This window comes from Nomia melanderi, chromosome 4 (genome assembly GCF_051020985.1).
Source record: "Nomia melanderi isolate GNS246 chromosome 4, iyNomMela1, whole genome shotgun sequence".
In the NCBI taxonomy this organism is placed as follows: domain Eukaryota; kingdom Metazoa; phylum Arthropoda; class Insecta; order Hymenoptera; family Halictidae; genus Nomia; species Nomia melanderi.
In genome coordinates, this window is record NC_135002.1 from 14971444 (window position 1) to 14992854 (window position 21411).

Below are 21411 nucleotides of genomic sequence, written 5' to 3' on the forward strand. Positions count from 1 at the left end.
ATATTTTTTTGGCAAACAACCATATGATTATTATCATTCTTAAAATTTTGACCATATTATTATTAATAACATTCTCAAAATTTTGACTACATTATCATTACCATGTTATTATTAACGTTTTGTTAGTTAATTATCAATTCTCCAGTTTCTTGTTTCAAATTTCCCCTTTTTTTAGTATATGACCTTAAAAGCATACTACAGCTACAAGGGTGTGCATTTTACTTTGCAATGCTCATTTTGAAAATATGTATTAAAACTCATTAAACCCTTTTATTTTTGGAACTCACGGATATTTGGGGAGTAATATGAATTCAATAGACGTTGATAATAGCAAGTCGATTTGTTAGCGAAATAATACTGATGCGACAGTAATTTTTCGAAAGTACATTTTCGCCGGCGGTGGGAAAATTTCACCCTTTACAGCGGTTTCGGTGTCAATTTACGAGACGCTAGCGAACGAACGGTGCTGTTTTCTCCGCGCGAGCAGCTGCGGAATTGCTAGAAAGAGGAATGGAAATGAAAACCCGAACGGACATGCCGCGAGCTTGTTACTCCCTTCCGTTTGTGAAACGAGCCATGTTCGCCCCGGAGTTAGGTGATCACGCGAACACCGAATCTGATTTAAAATGACGCTGAACCGGATTGAAACGGTCCTGGAAAGATTCCAAAGGAAAAACAGAAGATGAATCGTAGTAGAAACACGATTGAATCGAAAAAGGAAAGCTGGAAGATTTTGACGAGGACTGCAGGATAATTGTGGGAGAATGAATTACGTCATAAATGGCACGTGCACGGAAACTATTTTGTTCTCTCATCGTCTTGTTGGATTGCATAAAAGGTGAGTCAACTGTTTTCCGTCTACGTTGTTTAACACTGAAACTACCGAATAGTTGAATTGACTTTTTGAAATCCTCCTGTAGAAACTTCAAGAGTACATCTATCGAGACTTTAATTGATTTATAATTTAGTTTGCGTATTGCTAAATCAATTTCTCTAATTAATTAAAAGTATGGTACTTTCTCAAACAATTTCCAACGTTCTATAACAAATTTGTATTATCATCTCGAGCATGACATAGAAGTGAAAAAGTAGGTTTCAATTAACCTTTTGCCTGTGTCACGTGCGGTACGTATCAAAATCTGATATAGCCGAGAGATTAATCGGTTCTTAAATACCGAATACTTACCAACTGATATCCTATTAAAATTACACTGTTCTAAAATAGAAGAAATTAAAATAACATAATGAGACTCCGTCATATTTTATTTTAAAGCTGTAGAGCTTTACAAGTAGAAATGTACACTCCAACGTGATAGGGGAAACTATACCGATCTTTTAATAAAGTTTGTACCGATTACACGCGGCAGATAAAGTATTAAGAACTCAAAATTCTCGTGACGGTCAACATGTTAATTTTTAATGTGCATTTAACTGACCGATTTAACTGATTTTATCGAATGTACAGGTTCTTAATGGAAATCAAGAGGATACTTGAAAAAGATGCGATAGTATTTTTATCATTAATCAAGTTAATTATTTATCGAATGATAATACCGTATGAAGTCTGAAATGTGGAATATTCTACTGCTACAATTGTTATGTAGTAGGTACTATGTTTATTGTATTAACGATAAGTGAATAATAGTATCGGTCGAAATATAATAGTATCAGTCGATGTACACAGAAGAGGTGATTGAATGATTCGTTGCTTAGTAGGGAAAGATTTATCAAAATGTTCACAGAATTATTAATTGTCGACCTGGAATTCCAAGGATCATTAGAGAATATGTTCGGCACCAATCCTGAAATTTGTTGTTATTTCGAGGAACATGGTGTTTATTGCACGTCTGATGTATTTACCTAGAAAAAGACGTCAGAAGGTAGTGTATGCAAAGTTATTCAATACCATCAGTCTTTCTTTACGCGTTTGTATTTATTTCTGCGTCACGTAGGCTTCTTGCTTTTAGCGAAAAATTTTAATGACAATGTCAATATTCCTGTAACGTCAACAACTTTGAATATGAAGCAAGTAATTATTGATATAAAAAGAGAAAAATAAAATAAAGTCATTACGTTATTAATGAAAAAACTGTTTTATACGATCTTGTTAATTGTTTCATTGAAATGTTTTCATATTTGGAATAAATATTTAATTTTATATATTGAAAAAAATGTTAAGTCAGTCATTATATAATATATATGGTAACAAATCACTAGTCATGATGACGCAAATGATACACAATAAATAACGTGGTTAATCATCACGTACTGATAAAACATGTATGGAGATGATGCAACCCATATTTTCATTATCACTGCGATATGATCTATCACAGTTTGGAGAAACTCTACTGCAATGTATTCTATTTTGTCCTTAAAAGGTTAATAATTGAAGTGTACGAGAAGAAAATCATTTTTAACGAATTTGATGCTAAATTTAACCCCTTCCCTTATCACTTACTTCTCAACTATGATCGATACAACTATTTTGCCATTAATAATTTGTCGAGAAAAGAGAGAAATTCTTGGTATATTCTACATGTATGTTTGCTCTGAAGTATAATTATTGATATTTAACAGAAGAATCATATTTAATTTGATTTCAAAGAATCTAGTAATATTTATGCGTGTTAAATTTTGTTCGAAATTTTCTGACACGTTGTTATAAAGCAAGGAGTAATAAATAAATAAAAGAAATGGAAAAATTGTATTGCAATGATAGCTTATACAATAAAATTGAATTTATCAATGTACCTGTGAAACTCAGATCGTAATATATTGCAGACAGTTCAGTTAAAAAGAAACCGGTTTGACATACTCCATAACGAAACCTTGTTCTATATAATGATATAATCTTTCAATCATCGAAGAAACTTGTCGAGAAAAACTGTCTACTTCCCGTCAGTTTTTCCATACTTCACGTGTTCTCAGTCTGTATCTCATCCTTTAATTTATAATATAATCAATACATTTTAAAATGCTTCGTCATTCCGAGTAGTTCAACATGTTCCCATATGTTCCCATCAAGAATTAATTTTCAATATGAAAATATATAATAGAGTAATTATTTTTTAATTATTAAAAGAGCAATTAAGATAAAAAATCAAAACCAGAAAGGAATTAAGCTCGATTTCAATCTTATTTCATGATAATGCTCGATTATCTCCACGAGCTGTTAAAATTCACATTCAAGTCGATTAGTTTAATAATTAAACTTATCATTTACATACTTAACGAAATAACATTTTATATTCTGTCGGTGAATTCGTTAATGAAATTTCCAATTCGTCTGGTTCATTTCGGTTACGAAAACTGAAACGATTTTCCAGCTTTCACTTGGGCTCGGCGAGGAATTTGATTCCGTGATCGGACACATCCGGTGATTTACGGGATCGTATTAGAAATCTAAATTCGTATCCCATTCGTTCGACCGTTCCTATTACCAGTCATCCGGGTTTTACGGTCTGATAGCGCCAGTCAAGAGAATCCGAGAATCAGTTCGCCTCTATCTTCACCGGGCGCAGTATTAAAAACGCGTTATCTTTGTCGTTCAATTATTCTGTGTGCATACCGAGTAAAATTGTAAGTGAACAGTTCCTTATCTTTGGAAAAATTAGACACAATTATTCATATTTGAAGTAGATGTCATTGGTACGCGTATCGCGTTAGAAATCAGTACAAAAAGTTGGCTAACATATTTTCAATGTAAACTCGTTTAAATTGTATCTTTATAATTAATATGTAATATCCCTAAAATATTTACGAGGTGAAGTTATTTAAAGTGTATTCTTTGAACGATAGATACAACGAAATCGAATCAATCTATTTTACGCTCAATACTTTGCCTTTCATGATTTTCACATTTCAATGCTTCTATTCACATGTTAAGTGCAACGAAAACTTTGGATGTTTTTCCATAGAGTTATCCTTTTGTAGCAAAGAAAAGCAGAAACAATTATTAATTATTTGGCGTTAGAATTCTTGCATTACGCTGTTATAAACTTAGTTACGTTATTACACATTTTCATTCATTATTATTCTTATCTTGTATGTTATCTATTATAACTATTATAACTTATCTATTATGGTTATCTTGTATGTCACAATTGTTTTCAAGTAATTCAGAAGCGACGAGCATCGATGACTGAACTGGCATTTAACGTGTTAAGAACAAATTACTTTCAACTCTATTCAGCTGGTGTCAGTATCGAAACGAGCTTCGCTTTTCAAAACCTCTTTAACACTAAAACTACCAGACGGATGAAAATAACCCATTCTTGATATCTTTTTTTTGTAATTATTAAAAAAATAGCCGATGTTTCTCTGAGCAATTATTAAATGAATCGATTTATCAATACGCACACTGAATTGTAAATCAATTAAAGTCTCGATAGATGCACTCTTGGAATTTCTATACAGAAATTTCAAAAAGTCAATGCCTCTCGTTGTTTTCGTCTCTTTTCTAATTCGACATTTGAAAAATTGAAATTAGGAAACCAATAACGTTATCTGTAGTATACGTATATCCTCTCGATATAAGTAGGTCTAATAACGATACGCACCGACCAGCAGTAATACGTGCCATGACGTGGTCCCGATGACTCTCGCAGCCAGCCGAACCGGCGAGCAGTAGTGACATCTTATTGTCCGTCGGCAGTGGTGTAGTTAAAGTGAGCGGTGACTGTAATCAGTCGACCGAAGACAGCCGAACGGCAGTTTCGGCAAGGACCGAAGAGTGAATTGACCTTTCGAAGAACGAACGCCACTTTGGAGCTGGAAGCTAGTTGCTAATTTCGAGTCTCGAACATCTACGTTTGAAAAATGAGACTCTGCTGGTTGACAGTTTTTAGTATACTGGCCTGCTGTTATTTCGGCAATGGCCTGAGAATACTTGGCCTTTTCCCGCTTAATGGGAAAAGCCACTGGGCGATGGGACAACAACTGTTCTTAGCTTTGGCGAAACGTGGCCATCAGGTGGACGTGATCACACACTTCCTCATGAAGAATCCGCCGCCGAATTACAATCAACTCTCCATCGAGAACAGTTTGCCACCGGCGGTGAACAGTATGCACGCGAACGACGCTGTCCAATTCAAGAACTTGGACTTGTCGTTACTCGTACAGATGACTGGTACGCGTATCTGCGAAACGTTGAACCACGAAAACGTTCAAAAGATCATAAAAAATCCTCCGAATGATCCGCCGTATGACCTTATTATAGTCGAGGTGAGAAACCGTTTATTTTGTATTTGGTATTTTGTGTTTTGTGTTCTTTAAGTTATATATTTATTGTTGGCGGTCTGTAAAGCGTATTTTGTATAAAAAGCGATTAGATTTAAATCTTACGTTTTAACAAGTCAAGATTTATTCTCGTGCATTTATACGATAAGACGAATGTCTTTGTTGTGGTAACCCAAATAATCCGGTACTGATAAGATTAAAGTACATTAACAGGTTCTCCACTCATGAGTTCAGTTTTTGTTGAAACTTCAATAGTTGCAGAAATTTGTATTGCACATATATTGCATAATTTGATATATTACTATAATACACTTTCTTTAAACATCAGAAATATTGTTTCAAAAGTAAATGAAATATTTAAACACTTGTTTCAAGTTGATAGAAACTGATGTATTAAACACTGCTGTGAGAAGTAAAATTGTCATGAACACCAGAGGCAAGCTTATAACCATAAATATAAATGATCTCTAATATTTTTTGTAAATAAACAATAGAGAAAATTAAATTCTTCTGGACTCCAATAGATCGCTTAAAATAATGAATAATTTAGTATTGAAATCTAATTGTTCAACTTTTCTCATTAGCTGAAGAGATTTTTAAATGTTCCTGTATTTTCATGCTTACAGTGCTATGATTAATTAGTATTCAAATAACAAATATTTTAAGATTATATTTGGTGTTTTAATGCGTGAAGTAACTTTTCAGCTTGGTAATGCTGACACGAAAAGATCCATGGTTATATAATCTTAGATGACAAGAGAAAAACAAATGGAAGAAAAATGAATGGTTAATTTACGCTAGCCTTCGTGAATCATTATTGTATAATTGACACAAGAAGACTACGTATTCTTACAATTATCACGCACGGCGCTGGATAATCTTTGTATGGGTCGAAAGCAGTCTGTTCATATAATAGTTACATAATATTATTTTGCCGATTATCATTCACAAAGTACATTTACGTTAATACATTTTCCGTGTTATACTTTCACGTTGCATATTCCACAACTAGTTAAAACTGTTGCACAATGTTGTGATATCGCGATAATGGATACCTCTGTTACGAAAAAATATTTGTTATTCCAATTACGCTTGCATTCATCTCTATTCACGCAATGTTAGATTGACAATGACTGACTTGTTTATTCCAAACGTCCAATATAACATCAGTGATATGACAGTGTCTATACTCTATATCTACATACATTTATCTTTACAGATTTTGCATCTTCTATGCACTACGTTTATGTGCTGTCAGAGTTTCCGTATGATGAATTCGTAATTTGTTAGTTCAACGACAAGATCGAGAATTAAATAATTAACCCTTTGCACTCGGAATCCTTTGACTAGAAATATTCGACATTTCTCAAAGAGTTATACGCGACACTCCTTGAAACGAACTGAACGAGAGAACACGCATAAGTTAAGAAACAAAATTATTATTTCAATATTTCACATATTTATATATTACACGAAGCTTAATATTCTGCGTGAGACTTTATAATTCTGGTATATCGAATCAAATGGTAACAGAGTCATCTCTCGAGTGCAAAGGATTAAAGGAAAACTAATTAAATTCAGGCTACATGCAACTCATATTACAAATTTAACATGAACCTTTTATAATAATAAGTTAAACTAAAAATAAAATAATAGTTAATAATTTTCCAATATTAAATAAAGATAAAATTCTTCCTCAGATGTTCATGTCGCCGTGTTATCTAGCATTCGGCCGTCATCTGAACGTGCCCATAGTTGGCGTAGTCACTGCGCCGTTCACAGACTGGCTGCATGTTCCCGCAGGAAACTCGTACAATCCTGCTGTCACGCCGAGTATCTTCAGTTCCTATCCCGAGCGCATGGACTTCTGGCAAAGGCTGATGAACACCGTGATGGTGATCAAGATTGGTACGACTATCAACGGTAAATTGGAGGTACAACAGAGGAGCTATGTGAAAAATCACTTCAACCTGGACGTCTCAATGGAGGACCTTATAAAAGACGTATCTCTTTATCTGGTCAACTCACATCACAGCTTGAACGGAGTCAAACCGAGCGTACCGAGTATCATAGAAGTAGGCGGTCTGCACGTCAGCGAAAAAGCGGATCCGAATTCACCAGTAAGTTTCTGTGACTTTGAGATCCAGATAAACTTGATGATTAGTTTCATTCCAATACATATGCATTTTATCAATTTCTATTGAAATTGCTCGTAACCCCATAATTATAATGATCGCGGTATAATTCCTATTTCTGAGATCTCGAGAAAATGAGCTTTTATCGGTAAGATTCTTTGACCTGAGGATTGACCCCTTAAGGTTCAGGTAGACTCGGTAAATCAGTTTCATTTCAATACATTTTATCAATTTCTACTGGAATTATTCCTAATCCCATAATTTCAATGATAGTAGCCAGACTCCTATTTCTGAGCTCCCGGGAGAATTAGCTTCTGCGAAATGATCTTGGATTAATTAAATACAAATGTTACAATGTTATTAATAATATTAACCTCTTGCCCTGTGATTTTTTTTCAACTATGATCGATACAACTACACAGCCGTTAATAATTTATTACTCAACCAAAAAATGTATAATTTTAATTTATTTAAACAGAAGGAGTTAAATTCTAGGCACATTTTGTGTTTACGCTTGTTTTAAAGTATAATGATTGATTACAGAAGAATAACATTTAATTTAAATTCCAAGGAATTGAGTAATATTTATGCTTCTCAATTTCAAGGAGTTAATTATTAATAATTATTAATATTAGTATTTACTTAATCATCCATGATCAGAAACCTGTTGTACGCCAAATACTTTCATATTTTCACTGGGTTTTTATAGGAAGTCGAGAAATGGCTGAATGAGAGCACACACGGTTGCATCTTATTCACGTTCGGCTCCATGGTGAGGATCGAAACCTTCCCGAAAGCCTTCGTGGAAATTCTTTACGCAACATTCGAGAAGATTGCACCAGTGAGAGTGCTCATGAAAGTGGCGAAGAAAGAAGATCTGTTACCGGGATTGCCGAAGAACGTCATGATTCAACCTTGGTTCTCCCAAATCTCCGTTTTCAGTGCGTGATCGAACTTCGGTTTCGTTCATTGATTTTGAACCACAAGAAACGAATAAATCATTGAATTTCAGAGCACAAGAACCTAAAGGCATTTATAACGCACGGTGGCCTGATGAGTTTCCAAGAAGCGTTGTACTTCGGTATCCCAGTAGTCGGCATTCCCATTTTCGGTGATCAATCCAACAACATGGAAAAGGCTGCTCGCAAGAATATCGGCGTGACTCTCGGTTCACCAGAGAACGTTACCGTGGAAACGCTCTCTCATGCGCTCAACAAAGTCTTATACGACGAAACGTATCGGTACGTATTTGCGTAATTGATAATAAACCATGAAACGAACTATATGACACGGTCTTCGAATATGAATTATATAATAGAACTTTACATGAATTTATGGTAAAACGATCGCTCGTCGATTTCGTGACTTCGTTTCTTACGTTGATTGGAATTGAATCTACGTACATAAAAAATATAAAGAGAATCAATTAAAAAATTTCGGTTAGTAAAGACGTCAAAAGCTAAAAGGATAGATGAAGTCTTTGAAGACCTGTTATTTAAACACCAAATGATAGGAGTTTACTTATAAGATAATTATCTTAAGTCTATAATCGTCTTATAATCGTAATTAATTTTCCAAATTTTCAAACACTGCATTTAGATAAAGGATATAAAGAGGACTAATTGAAAAACTTCAGTGAATAGAGACATCAGAAGCTAAAAAAATAAACAGCAGTATATTTGTAGGATATCTTCAGCCTATATATGGTTTTCAAATTACAATTGATGTATCAAATTTTCAGAGAAAATATGAAGAAGACCACAGAACTATTCAGAGATCGTCCGATGAAAGCAATAGATACCGCAATTTTTTGGGTTGAGTATGTCCACCGGCACAAGAACGCGCTGCAATCGCCAGCCATATATCTCACCTGGTGGCAACAAAACCTCCTCGACGTCTACGGGTTTCTGTTCGCATGCTTCGCGGCAGTACTTTTCGTCGTTATTCTCGTTGTTCGAAAGTTAATGAGACTGTTTCTGGGTTGTAAATCCTGTTCCAAGGACAGCAAAACATCTGAGTCGAAAAAGCGGAAATGAACGTGCCTTGAACGCTGCAACCTCATCGGCTAGGTTTGTGCGCGACAGGAAGTGCGAAAAAATGGACAAGACGTAAGAAGAACTTCGTGAAAGTCCAGTTTATGAGATTTTTCTATAGATTCGTTGAAAGAGAATAATAATAAAGAGAACGTATCAACATTCATGGTTGCTTAAGTGATCACTTACGAATGGTGCTTTCTCGTGCCAATTTTAGTCCGTCGAATTACAAACGCGTTTGCACGTAAATGTAAACCTTTTTTTATATGTAATATTTTGTATAAATAAAGGCGATTAATGTTATGGAAGATTTGCGGTCTGTGCTGGACACCCCTGATGCTTTTTCTAGGACTTATTCGAATTGATCCACAGTTTTGTTACTATTGTTAGTTTTCTGTAATGAAACTTCGAATGACGGTGATATAACGAAATAATAGATACATTGGTTCAGCGTTTATTTTCAAGAAATTAATTAAAATATAATTCTTCGGTAAGTATATTCTCTAGTAATTGCTATTCGTAATATTCTCCGCCATGTTTCTGTTAAAGGCGGAAAATGAATTACATTTGAATTATGTAGTTGTATTATTGAAGAAAAATGAATTGATTGTTTCAGAACATTTAAATCCTACCTGGTAGTGGTGTTGAGTTCATCATCTGCAAGTCGAAACACTTTTGCTCTCTTTCGAGCAGAATTCGGCGGAGGTCCTCCTCCAATAGGGTGCTCCCCACTGTCGTATTCGACGGCATCTGCCAGGAAGAAATTTTCAATGAAGTTTTGATGAATTAATTGGGATCAATGGTAAATCATTTACTTTACAATGATATAAATAAAATGAATGACTTTATAAGAAGTCTCCTAAAAAATGTAGAATATGAGCTGTGATAACGGTTGACACAGAAAATTTAAAAGATACTTTCTAACTGGACTTGAAAAACATAATTACTAATCTTTAGTTAAAAAAGATAATTACTAATTTTTAGTTGCAAAAGATAATTACTAATTTTTAGTTGCAAAAGATAATTACTAATTTTTAGTTGTAAAAGATAATTACTAATTTTTAGTTGCTAATGTTTTTTTATGGAATAAATAAAAAACACGCGAACAATCACATATAAACGGTTTAATAAAACCGGTTTAACAAGTAAAATGTCTGTCCACGTATGTCGATTATGTTTAGCGTGAATGAGTATACCATTATACATATTTGTGATTTCACGTATAGATTTTCTTGACTCCCGTTCATTGTATCACTTTCAAACAACTTTTATCGACAGACACGAGTATTATTAACTATTTATATGAGCTTCTGTGAAATATAAAATCATTTCAGAAACACCTGGATTTATTTTATTATATAACGAACGAATGGAATGTGGTTTAACATGATGCAAAATAATATTAATATATTACCGTTAAACAAATAATCCCTGGTTTTATGGACACACCATTTAAATGCGCCGCGAACGTAAGGCAAATAACTGAAAATAAAAACAAAAGAGAAATGAAAAAATTAGCCATTGACAACTGAAAAATTAAATTTAACAAAATGAAGTGATTGTACAGTTGTTTCGGTATTTCTGTCCGAGACACGATTAATTTAATAAATAATATCAGGATAAATGTTTCCATATTCACGGTGAACATTTAAACAATTAATTTTCAAACAACAAGGGAAGTCGTCATTTAATTAGGCGAAACTCGCAAAAGGTTAATTAAAGGTTAATCAATTTACCGTTGCGTATCGACTCTGATAATCCAACAATTAATCTGTTCGATGTGTTTGCGGACAAATCAATACACTGTAATCCATCGATACGACCCTCAATTCAGTTACCGTTAATTTCTTCTATCACGTCTATTGTCCTCAAACATCACACCAGAATATTAACATTTCATTTGATTAAAATTAAAATTAAAGCAGAACTTCATTCTTTTCATTTTCTTGTCGCGAAGTTCCGAAAAGTTAGAAGTTAAACAGGAAAAGTGACCTGCCAAGAATAAATTAATCTTAAAACGGCACGGTATGAAGCAATTTAGAACAGAAAATTTTGTTTTCCGAGTATCAATGAATTCTTTGACTGATTAAAAGTTTATTCATCAAAAACTCCAATTGCAGAGGTAGTTATAAAACGCTGCACAAAATTGCACGAGTTTCACGGCTCACCTTGAAAGTGCCATCGGAATTATTGTCACACTTGTACGCCATATGCGCTCCATATGTTGTTATTGTGCGAGGATGTTGCACCACCAGGTTCAAGAAACGTAGCAGTAAAACCTTACGTGCACGCGATAATTGGTAAATAAAAATAGAAATAACTTTCTAATTAACTCTTTACGGACGAGAAATTTGTAAACGTTTGAAATCATTTTCCATAAAGAAGCTGAGTTAGAAGCATCGAAGTCTTAAATACTAGAAAAAGAAAACTACATGCCAGTCTCTCGTTATTTGAATAGTTAGATTATTCACTTGTAGCTTCCGAATTTAGATAACGAAGCTCGAAGTCTCCATTATGGCGGCATTCGACCGCAAAGGGTTAAAATGCACAATTTCAGTGGCCGCAACAGATACGCGTAAATAAACAAAATCTGCACATCATTTTCATTAATCATCTGTCAGTAAATCAGCATATTGTTTTATTTTCTTAAATATTATTTTTCTGTAACAAAAACTGAGCACTTAAAAAGGTTTCTGAAAAATAAATTACAAATGTTCAATTTTCAGATTCAAGTTCAGATTGAAAAATTTCCGAGATCAAATTTGTATGGAAATTTAAATGCATTCGGATCGCTTTGCGCAATCGAAAATTAAATAGTAAATATACATCGTCTACCGACAACGAACAGAGAACGTTTCTAAAGTCGGCCAGGAGTTTCAGTAGATACACGTGTTGCGGACGATCGTGGCAAGCCCGACGGATTCAAATCACCGACACGTACAAATTGAACGCGCGATTAGATGCCGGCAAATCGCCGGATAAGTGGAATTGTGGATCTCGTGACGAATAATTGTGAAATTTCTAGCTCCTGGTACCCCAACGCCAACGACGAGTAATGGATATCGGTGATATCACGATGAAACTATCCAGTAACAAAATTTAACCATCTGCATGGTTATATTAATATATAATTTTATTATATTAATAAAAACATCGTTAAAACTTGTAAACTTAAATATCAAATTGAAATTTCAAATGTAAATTTCAAATATAACCGGTTCAACTCGAAATAATTGAAGTTTCAAATTCTTGCTAATCGCGTTAAAAAATCTAACGATATTTGTTTACCAGTCCATTCAAATTTCACTAATTAAACTCAACCATTTAATCCGAGCTGCCCTGATCACATTTCGAAATGTTCCCAATTGAATGAACTGAACAAAAATGTCGTTCGGTTCTTGCTAAACGCATTTAACAATTCGTTTGTCCGAATGTTGTCAGTCATACGCGTTTTATTACGAATTCGCTGGAATTTTTGCGGTAGTATTTAATTACAACACCCTTTGTACTTCGATAATTACATTTGTCGACAATTCCACTCGGAACGTTGCTAACTACGTTCGGTGGCAATTTCGTAAATTTTTTTTCTGTCACGCGAGTGACACAATCGGCGCCGTGCTTCATCCAGCAGGCACACGCTATCGATACCGGTATTGATGTGTCACGTGTACCTATGTACGTCATTTGCATGCAACAGTACGCACACACGCGGAATTCGACGCAGGCGGTATCGGTATGCAGCTCCGTTCCATCTGATTCCCCGCTGTTCTGTGTGTAACTGCGCGAGATCGAGCCAGTTACGTTGACGGACTGCTTGTTTCCCATCGATCGAAGACTTCGATGCAACAGCGGGCCGTCGGATCGTTCGAATCCTTCGATAGCTCGCACGCGATATGGTAATTATTCTAATTCGTACCAGTCAACTAAATTACGAGCTGCAAAAAAATCAGACAACAATGGGATCAAGCTAAATCCTCGAGATTTTATATGTATTTTATATATGGTTCGAAACCTCGGGAAATGTAAATAACAGCAAATTGGTCGAGATATCTTACTTTACATTTATTTGGAATTTTATGTTATTTTAGTTTAATATAATTTTGTAATATATTATAACAATTTTCTTGTAAATTTAACAATGAACTTGGCAGATCCTTCGTGGACGAGGATCTTTGAAAGTACGAAAATATTCTTCGTAGAAAGATAAATTATTGATACATCAAATATTGAAATTGAAAAGTATTATAGAAAACTATACATCGGTTTATTTTGATTTAAATGATCAAATTGATTGCCTGCAATCTTCGATTCTATATACGAAAATCTGATATCAATATGATAATGTTCACCCTCAAAAGGTTAATTTTGTAACGTGCTGCGTGTCGTGTGAAGTTAAATCAACATCAGACGGATGATAGTGCGGTATAATGTAATTGATTTCAACGTACAGATACGGTATATCGTAATATGTTTCATAGATAAATAGAAGTGTTGTTTATGGTAAAGTTAGAAATGGAAATAAGAAAATTCTCGAGCTTTCCTTTTACTGAAACTTTCTCGTATATTTGAAACTGTCCTTATCGAGCGGCCAAATGGTGATTCTACACGAAAAGCTGAATAAAAAATGCTGAAGAAACTTTTTACGTTTCCCGCCTGGAGAAAATCTAGTTTCGCTTGTCGAGCACGCATTCAGCAAACTGTCCGGCGGAACGCGTTCGAACCGGAACTCGAACTTTTAGAATGAAAAATTTGCTTGTGCGATTCGACTTATTGGCCTACAATTTTCTCTGTTCATAATTCAATCTTAATTTTAGTTTGTAAATAAATAGGAACAAAAATTGAATCATCGATCAAACGAAATAAATGAGATTTAATGTTAACCCTTCACAATCGTGAGACGGACTATACAGGACAGAACATTTTCATCGTTCTGCTCGAATAAAATGAAAATAATTAAAAAATAGAGTTACAAACTATAAATAAAAATTGAAGAACTGAAATGTTCATTATTAAAATAATTTATGTAAAACAAAGATATAATATTATAGGAGAAAGAGAATATTTTATTTCTATAAACAATATTTTTATGCATTATATTATACATTTATATATTAATTGTTTATTTATTGACTAATATTATTATTATAAATATTATGAAACGCTTTCGAGAACATTCTTTTGTCACCATGCATTAACTTCACGTACATGTGGAATATCATATTACAGAAAATCAATTTAGTCTAGAATATACCAATGGCTTGAATATTTATTCGAAATACATGCACAGTATGTACATCCATTCCCATAATATTCTGTTAACTCTGTCGTCTCAAATGGTACACATAGATACCATGAAATTTGAAATTACTGGAAAGTTATAAAACATCTAAATAAAGGAAAATTGTACCACAAGGGGATTTTTGCTTATGGCTGACAGCTTAAGTGTTGATCAGCTCTCAGTACATATGTTTTAGTTGATTGTTGCGTAGCCGTAAGTTTCTTTCGCAGAATTTATATAAAAGAAAATACATGTTCAAGGACGAAAGGATGAAATTTCTATAAAATTGAAAAACAAATCATCAATTTCATTCGCACATCGTCATTAGTAATGTGATACAGTCACGGATAACAAAAGAATTATCAACACTGAAACTACCAAGAAATTAGAGTGACTTATTTCCAATTTTTTATAAAAATTAAAACACTACGTTCCTTGAGATTCGAAGGATCTCCTAGTCTTGTATCTGTGCAAATACACGGGTTTAATTGAAAATCTTTCGCAAAAGCTTCTCCATAATTTAAATATTTCAAAATAAAAATTCTGAAGTGGATAAATTTGATCCGTTCGGTAGTTTCACTGTTAAACATAACTAAGAACTCCGATGGGAATAAGGGTAGTTGATATTTCCAGTTGAGCTGCTCCGAAATTCAATTACCCTGCCGGAAGATGTAAACTAATAACACAACGACCTGAGACGATTCGTTATAAGGCGTGACATTTCTCTCTTCCTCCACTTCATCCCGACATATCCATTGCAATTTCACAATAAAATATTCCGTGAAACGAAACAAGGTTACACCGTGGGAAGTACGGAAGGACTATTATTTTCCTTAAAGCGAATGTTATTTTATAAAGGTGTTCCTTCACCTCGGGACTTAGAGTCGCGAATGCAATTCAACCAACCGAGTCGCGGCCACCATCGACTCTGTGTCCGGAAAAGAATGGAATTCGTTATAGGAATGAGGGAAATGTTCGCAGGTCGTAGAGTGAATTATCGGGCCAGTTATTGTGGAATTTCATTTCGCGGTTTCATGCAAAACCGTTCTCGCGTGTATCGGGAATATTCCGGAGATATTTGATAATTTATCGTAATTGAAGTTATGATTTCTGAAACAGCACTAGTCCATGGGCTTTCAAGGCTTTTTATAGAAAAACCTAATACATGTATATGTGTAACGTATATTTACAGCAAAAATATTTGAGATCGATATTGAATTAACCAAGACATACAAAGTATCGTAATTTGTATTTATATGAAAAAGATTGATTTTTTCAGAATATTAGTTACTGGATTTGTGTTGGTTTGGAATTCATGGCTCCAATTATCAATTATTGAAGCTTCCCGCGATGTCAAGTTAACGCTAATTCACGTGGAATATACCATGGATTGTTCGTAATTAACACTAACCATACCGGTCAAATGATTGATTTTAAAATTTCATTTAAAATTCTGCGTTCTCTTTCAGTCCTTCAACCCCTTGCCTCACAATAACGTGTCAAGTTTCGTGGTGAAAATTTTAAACGAAATTTAACACAAATATTACTGAATTCTTCCGAATTCAAATGAAATATTATTCTTTTTTTATTAATTATTATACTTTAGATATACATAGGCACAGAGTATGCCTTGAAAGTTCTTTTTATTTTCAATGCATTATTAATCTTTAACGATCGACAATTTTCTATTAATTATATTAATTAATTCTCTAAACATTTCTCTTCATAAAAATTGAATTATACATCGAAGTCTTATACACTAAAAAAAAGGACACATGTCAGTCTTCAGTTAGTTGAATAATTACATTATTCATTTGCAGTTTTTGATTTTAGATATTGAAGCTCGAAGTTGTCATTACAGTAACATTCAACCGCAAAGGGTTAACAATAATGTAATTGTATCAATCATAGTTAAGAAATAAATCGTAAGGCAAGGGCTTAACGTAATTACTTCTTCAATTTTTGTCTTTCCTTTTGTTTCTGTTTCCATTAAGAAAATCACATCGTCTAACTTGTTTACCTTTATTCTGTATTGATTACGGTAGGAAGAGGTATAAACAACATGTTATGACGAATACAGGTGACTCTGATTTTTACGCTTTGAATACGTATAGCTCAACTCATCGTTTGCGAAAAGTCATTTTTATAAAATCCTTGTTTACAGGTGTCGAACCATTTATTTACGGTTTCAATGGTAATTTTTGCTGTTTGGAAAATAAAAGAGTAAGAAAGGAGTGCTCGAACAATCCAATCAAATATTCTGCGAAAGTTTCTTGAACTTTCCCGTGAAACTTTGCTTTTTCAATCAGGAAATTGCTTGGACACCGCACTTAAGAATAAAAGAAACTCGTGGGATCGATAAGGTTCTTGGTTTTAAAGGGAATTCATCAAATCAGAGTATCTCAGCGCAATGAACAAAAGCCTGCCGATAAATATTGATGAAACTAGACCGAGGTTGAATTTTCTCCCTCCGGGGTAAACAACAGTTATTTATTTTTCCGTGAAATCGAATGCCCCGGCCATCGATTCCTGTGCCAGCGGCAGCTTTCCCTGAGATCAAATGATCGAAGCCAAGTGCAACAGATGTCACGTATAACCTGTTGCAATTTTCCGCGCTTGTCCAAACACCGGGATCTGCATTTGCACGGTTCGACCCGACCGAAATCGATGTTTCTCGATTTGAAAGGCTCCACGGTTCTTCCTCCTCAATTTCCGATCCTCCGCGTTGTATAGGGTGACCCGTGTTCAGTGGTGCAATGGAGAAACAAATAACGCGACGTACGAAGAGAAATTTCAAAAATATACGATTCTTATACTGTAAATATAAAGATAAAAATATATTAAATATTAATAGTAATATTAATACTAATGACATTAAAAATTATATAAATGATATTATTAGCAAGGAATATATCGACTTAATTCATTCATTAACCCTTTGCACTCCGAACATTTTCAATACCTTAATAGTTCATTTCTATAGCGAGACTTTCAAGAACCTAAAATTTCGTCTCGAAAAAGGGAAATTACAAATATTCATGGATTCGTGTCAGAAGAAGAAGAAGAATTTTACAATTTGAATAAATATTATTAATGCCTATCATTTTGCTTCTATCAATATTATTAATGTTTATACACTTTTATATATTCATTTTATTACTTCTTTCTGTGCATCACAAAAATTGTTGATAGATTTTTAAGCAATTTCTCGCAAGAGCATTTTAATAGGTACTCTTTTCTTAGGAAGTTTATAATCACGAATAAAGATCGAATTAACGGGCTACTTGTGCTCACGAAATGTTTTATTGATAGCGAACGCTGTAATAAAAACAAACTGTCTAACCTCTATATGCAAAATAATTAAGTACCACTGTTGGTTCACGTGTCTGACCACTATTGATTATTTCTACTCGCACTAGTTTTAAGAAATGTTGATAGTGGCCACACTGCGCTGGTGTTTTGCCCATAACAGTTTGTTATGAAAGAAAACACTTAATAGAGTGGCTCTTAGTGGTAGGAAGAACGCGAAATAGACAGACGCGTCAGTTAATCAAGTCAGAAATAGATCCGCTCGAGAATTCAGAGCAAATTCATTTTTCTTGGAAGTACAACTCACATATAACAATTTTTATATTCTTGCCAATTAAAAACGCATTAAATTCAGCGATAAAATTCTTAAACAATCATCAAGTACGAATCAATCAGTTAAAATGTTTAACTGGGCAAAATGTCGATAGAATTTTTACAAATTAGGGTACATTATTCCCGCATCTAAAATACTAGTAAATGAAATTTATTGTGCGGTTTCATAAAGATGACTGATATCAACTTTTCCATTTCGCAATTATTCATGTCTTAAAAGTGTCAGATATTCGAAATGATTTTAAAAATAAATAGTTTCACTTGAATATTATAATGAATATATGAAGAAATCGAAAAGAATGTATTGTTATAATTTTGATAAAGATTACATATTAATTCTAATATATTAGATTTTACTAATAATGCTAGGACACCCTGTATAAACGTGTATTATCTTCCCCCAGGGTGATTGCTTTTAAAGTTACAGACACCGACAGAACGACATGAAAAATAGATTCCAGACGAAGATGCGATTCGAAACAATACCGCCTCCGCAGTTTCACCTCGTGGAAGTATATGTCAATTCGACGTTCTGAATTATACTGCCGCGATAAAACGGAACGACTGAAAGTTTTCAATTACATAAACCGTTCTTTGATGCCAATTCAATCTATTCTTTTTCCATTTACGCGTCCCTAATAAAAAAATACTCTCTATCTACCGTGTAACTTCATTAATCATATAACAAACGTAGCAGCTGATTCCTTTAACTTAATCTTCAAATTAATTGAAACGAAATCGAATCGAATAAACTTAAATTAAACTAAGTTGCATTAAATCAAAAGAAACCAAATTAAATCAGACACAAATCCAACTGAATCAAATTAGATCGAAAGAAATCAAATTAAATCAAACTATAAATTTCCAAAGTTTCCAAGAAAAATAAATTTCTCTACTTTGTAATTAGATAACATGTGTTTAATCGAGAAAACTATGAACATCGATACGCGCGCACCGGAAGTTCTCAGTTGCCGCGGAATAACATGATAACGCGGCGTGGATTGCATTAAACTATTTGCGTCTAAGAACTACAACAACACCGGACTACATAAATTCTAGTTACCGGTTCTGCTTGTCGTCCAATTAAGCAGTTCCCCCTCCGCGCGTGGCAGCGACACGCGCCATGTTTTGATTATTAATGCAGTACCGCGGAATAAAGACAGATCGGATTGATGCGCGCGGAAGTTCGGGGTAAGTCTCTTTGTGTACCTACTCGAGCGACGACCGTAGAAGTTCCAAGCAGCAGAACCTAGCGCGGTAGTCGCTGGAGTTTGTACACGTGAAATGTTGTCCCCTTGTTGCGTTATTGTTCGCATTAGCCGCGCCCATTCCTGCGCGACTACTTAAACGGGAAACGTTGTACCATCTGTATACACAGACCAATTTAGAAACAGTAAAACAGAACAGACACTTTTTCACCGATAACGCTTAATTAACAATTCAACATTCTTATAAAGTATCACACATGACCCTCGATTTACGTAAAAATTCACGTGGATTCATTTCGTGTGAATGAAAATCGCGTAGAGTGTCGGTACAAGGGAAAATAAAATATTCGAAAGAAAAGCTATTCAAGATTTGGACATACATATTTATTTTACATAGCGAATGTTCTGTTTGACGTTCTCGTCCCGAATCATAAACCAATCGACAGCGAAGCGACTTAAGATAATCCCGTAATTACAGACCAGATGCGCGAGCACTCCGAAATCTTGATAATTTTTATGATTGTCATCATAAAATACTTGGATGCCACGTGTGACGCAGCGACAAGCTGCCACCGTAAAAAAAACCTGTAACCGTTAAGACCAAACAAATAGTTATAAATCATGACGATGACGAAACGAACCTAGACTTTTCATAATTTCCCACTTTAAGCCGCAAAGTAGACACAGCTTCGACCAATGACGAAACACAACTTTTCTCCATCCAAAAAACCTAAGTTTATATAAAATATGACGCTACAAAACCTCTCGAAAGATACAACTCCACAAACACGCTATTTTTATAAACGTTGCGAAACCTCAAAATCCGTGTAATTACAATAAAGTATTTTTTTTACACCAACAAACAACAAAGACAGCCAAACAAAAGGAAATAATAATAATGATATTTCAAAAATGAACAGTACATTTTATTACTAAATTTAGATCGCGTAAATATTGTTCTAATTCATCGCGTAAAAAGGAGACTCCAGTAAGAACATTACCGCGTAAATTGAGGGCCGAGCGTATATATTTTACAATTTTATGATCGTCTACCTTTCTAAATACTAGAATCACCGAGCATTTAATATGATTAACATCTGATTCCTGTAAAAAATTACAGTAATAGATTATTTTTAGTTTCTTCAGACATTCATTGTAGTATTCGAGTGGAACTATTCATTTTCTAAATCATTTCGAATATTCAATGGATTTAAGATATCAATAATTCCGAAACAAAAAAATCGAAACCAATCATTTTGATTGCTACGATAGTTCTAGTGTTAATTTTCATTTTATCGCTTTTCAACGTACGATTACTGAAATCCACAATTAAAGGACACAATAGAAAATATTTTACTACCTCCGAATTATGTTATTTATGTTTTCGATCATTTCAATTTTAAAACAGTGTTTCATTTTTTTCCTTTTTATTTTTGCATGTATTATTGAATTCACTGTTAAAATGGAACAATAGAAATCAGTCATCAAATCGTGCTTTCAGATTGTGCGAAATTGAACGAAGAATCGAATGATAATCTACACGTTCTTCTATTTACGTAGCTCCTTTTTATATTCTAATAACATGTGCATAACCGTGTAGTTTCTGTTGTACTGATTTTCCTACGCGAAGAACGAATTCGCGTAAATGGAGGAGCAGTTGATTTGCGACAACGCCTCCGGATTGTGTCGGCGTATAATTGATTATTATGTATTTGCGCGAAATCAGGTCTGTAAATGTTGCGGTCGACTGACAAGGCTTCCAGTGGATGGCGAACAGAAATATTCAGCAATCTAGTGGCTATTTTATATGCCAGTCTTCGGCCGTCGTAACCGTGGTTTATTAATATTGATGGTAACCGCACGCGCTCGCATGG

At 34.1% G+C, this 21411-nt stretch overlaps 2 protein-coding genes across 24 annotated transcripts in view; one reads left to right on the forward strand and one right to left on the reverse strand.

Moving 5' to 3' along the window:
• Dh31-R (Diuretic hormone 31 Receptor) overlaps positions 1 to 21411 on the reverse strand; it is a 179581-nt gene that overhangs the window by 102084 nt on the left and 56086 nt on the right. For 14 of the 23 annotated variants that reach the window (XM_076366580.1, XM_076366578.1, XM_076366571.1 and 11 more), the window contains 3 exons: positions 13114 to 13344; positions 10824 to 10891; positions 10042 to 10159 (listed from right to left, as the gene is read on the reverse strand). In XM_076366580.1, the coding sequence (XP_076222695.1) occupies positions 10042 to 10159; positions 10824 to 10891; positions 13114 to 13234 (307 nt within the window). In that variant the 5' untranslated portion in view covers positions 13235 to 13344. The remainder of the gene's footprint in view (positions 1 to 10041; positions 10160 to 10823; positions 10892 to 13113; positions 13345 to 21411) is intronic. The other 9 variants (XM_076366586.1, XM_076366583.1, XM_076366584.1 and 6 more) reach the window with 2 other exon arrangements.
• On the forward strand, positions 4822 to 9717 carry LOC116425479 (UDP-glucosyltransferase 2). Its single transcript, XM_031973228.2, has 5 exons — positions 4822 to 5226; positions 6942 to 7361; positions 8086 to 8317; positions 8389 to 8617; positions 9118 to 9717. The coding sequence occupies exons 1-5, from the start codon at positions 4822 to 4824 to the stop codon at positions 9410 to 9412; spliced, it is 1581 nt and encodes a 526-aa protein (XP_031829088.2). The 3' UTR covers positions 9413 to 9717.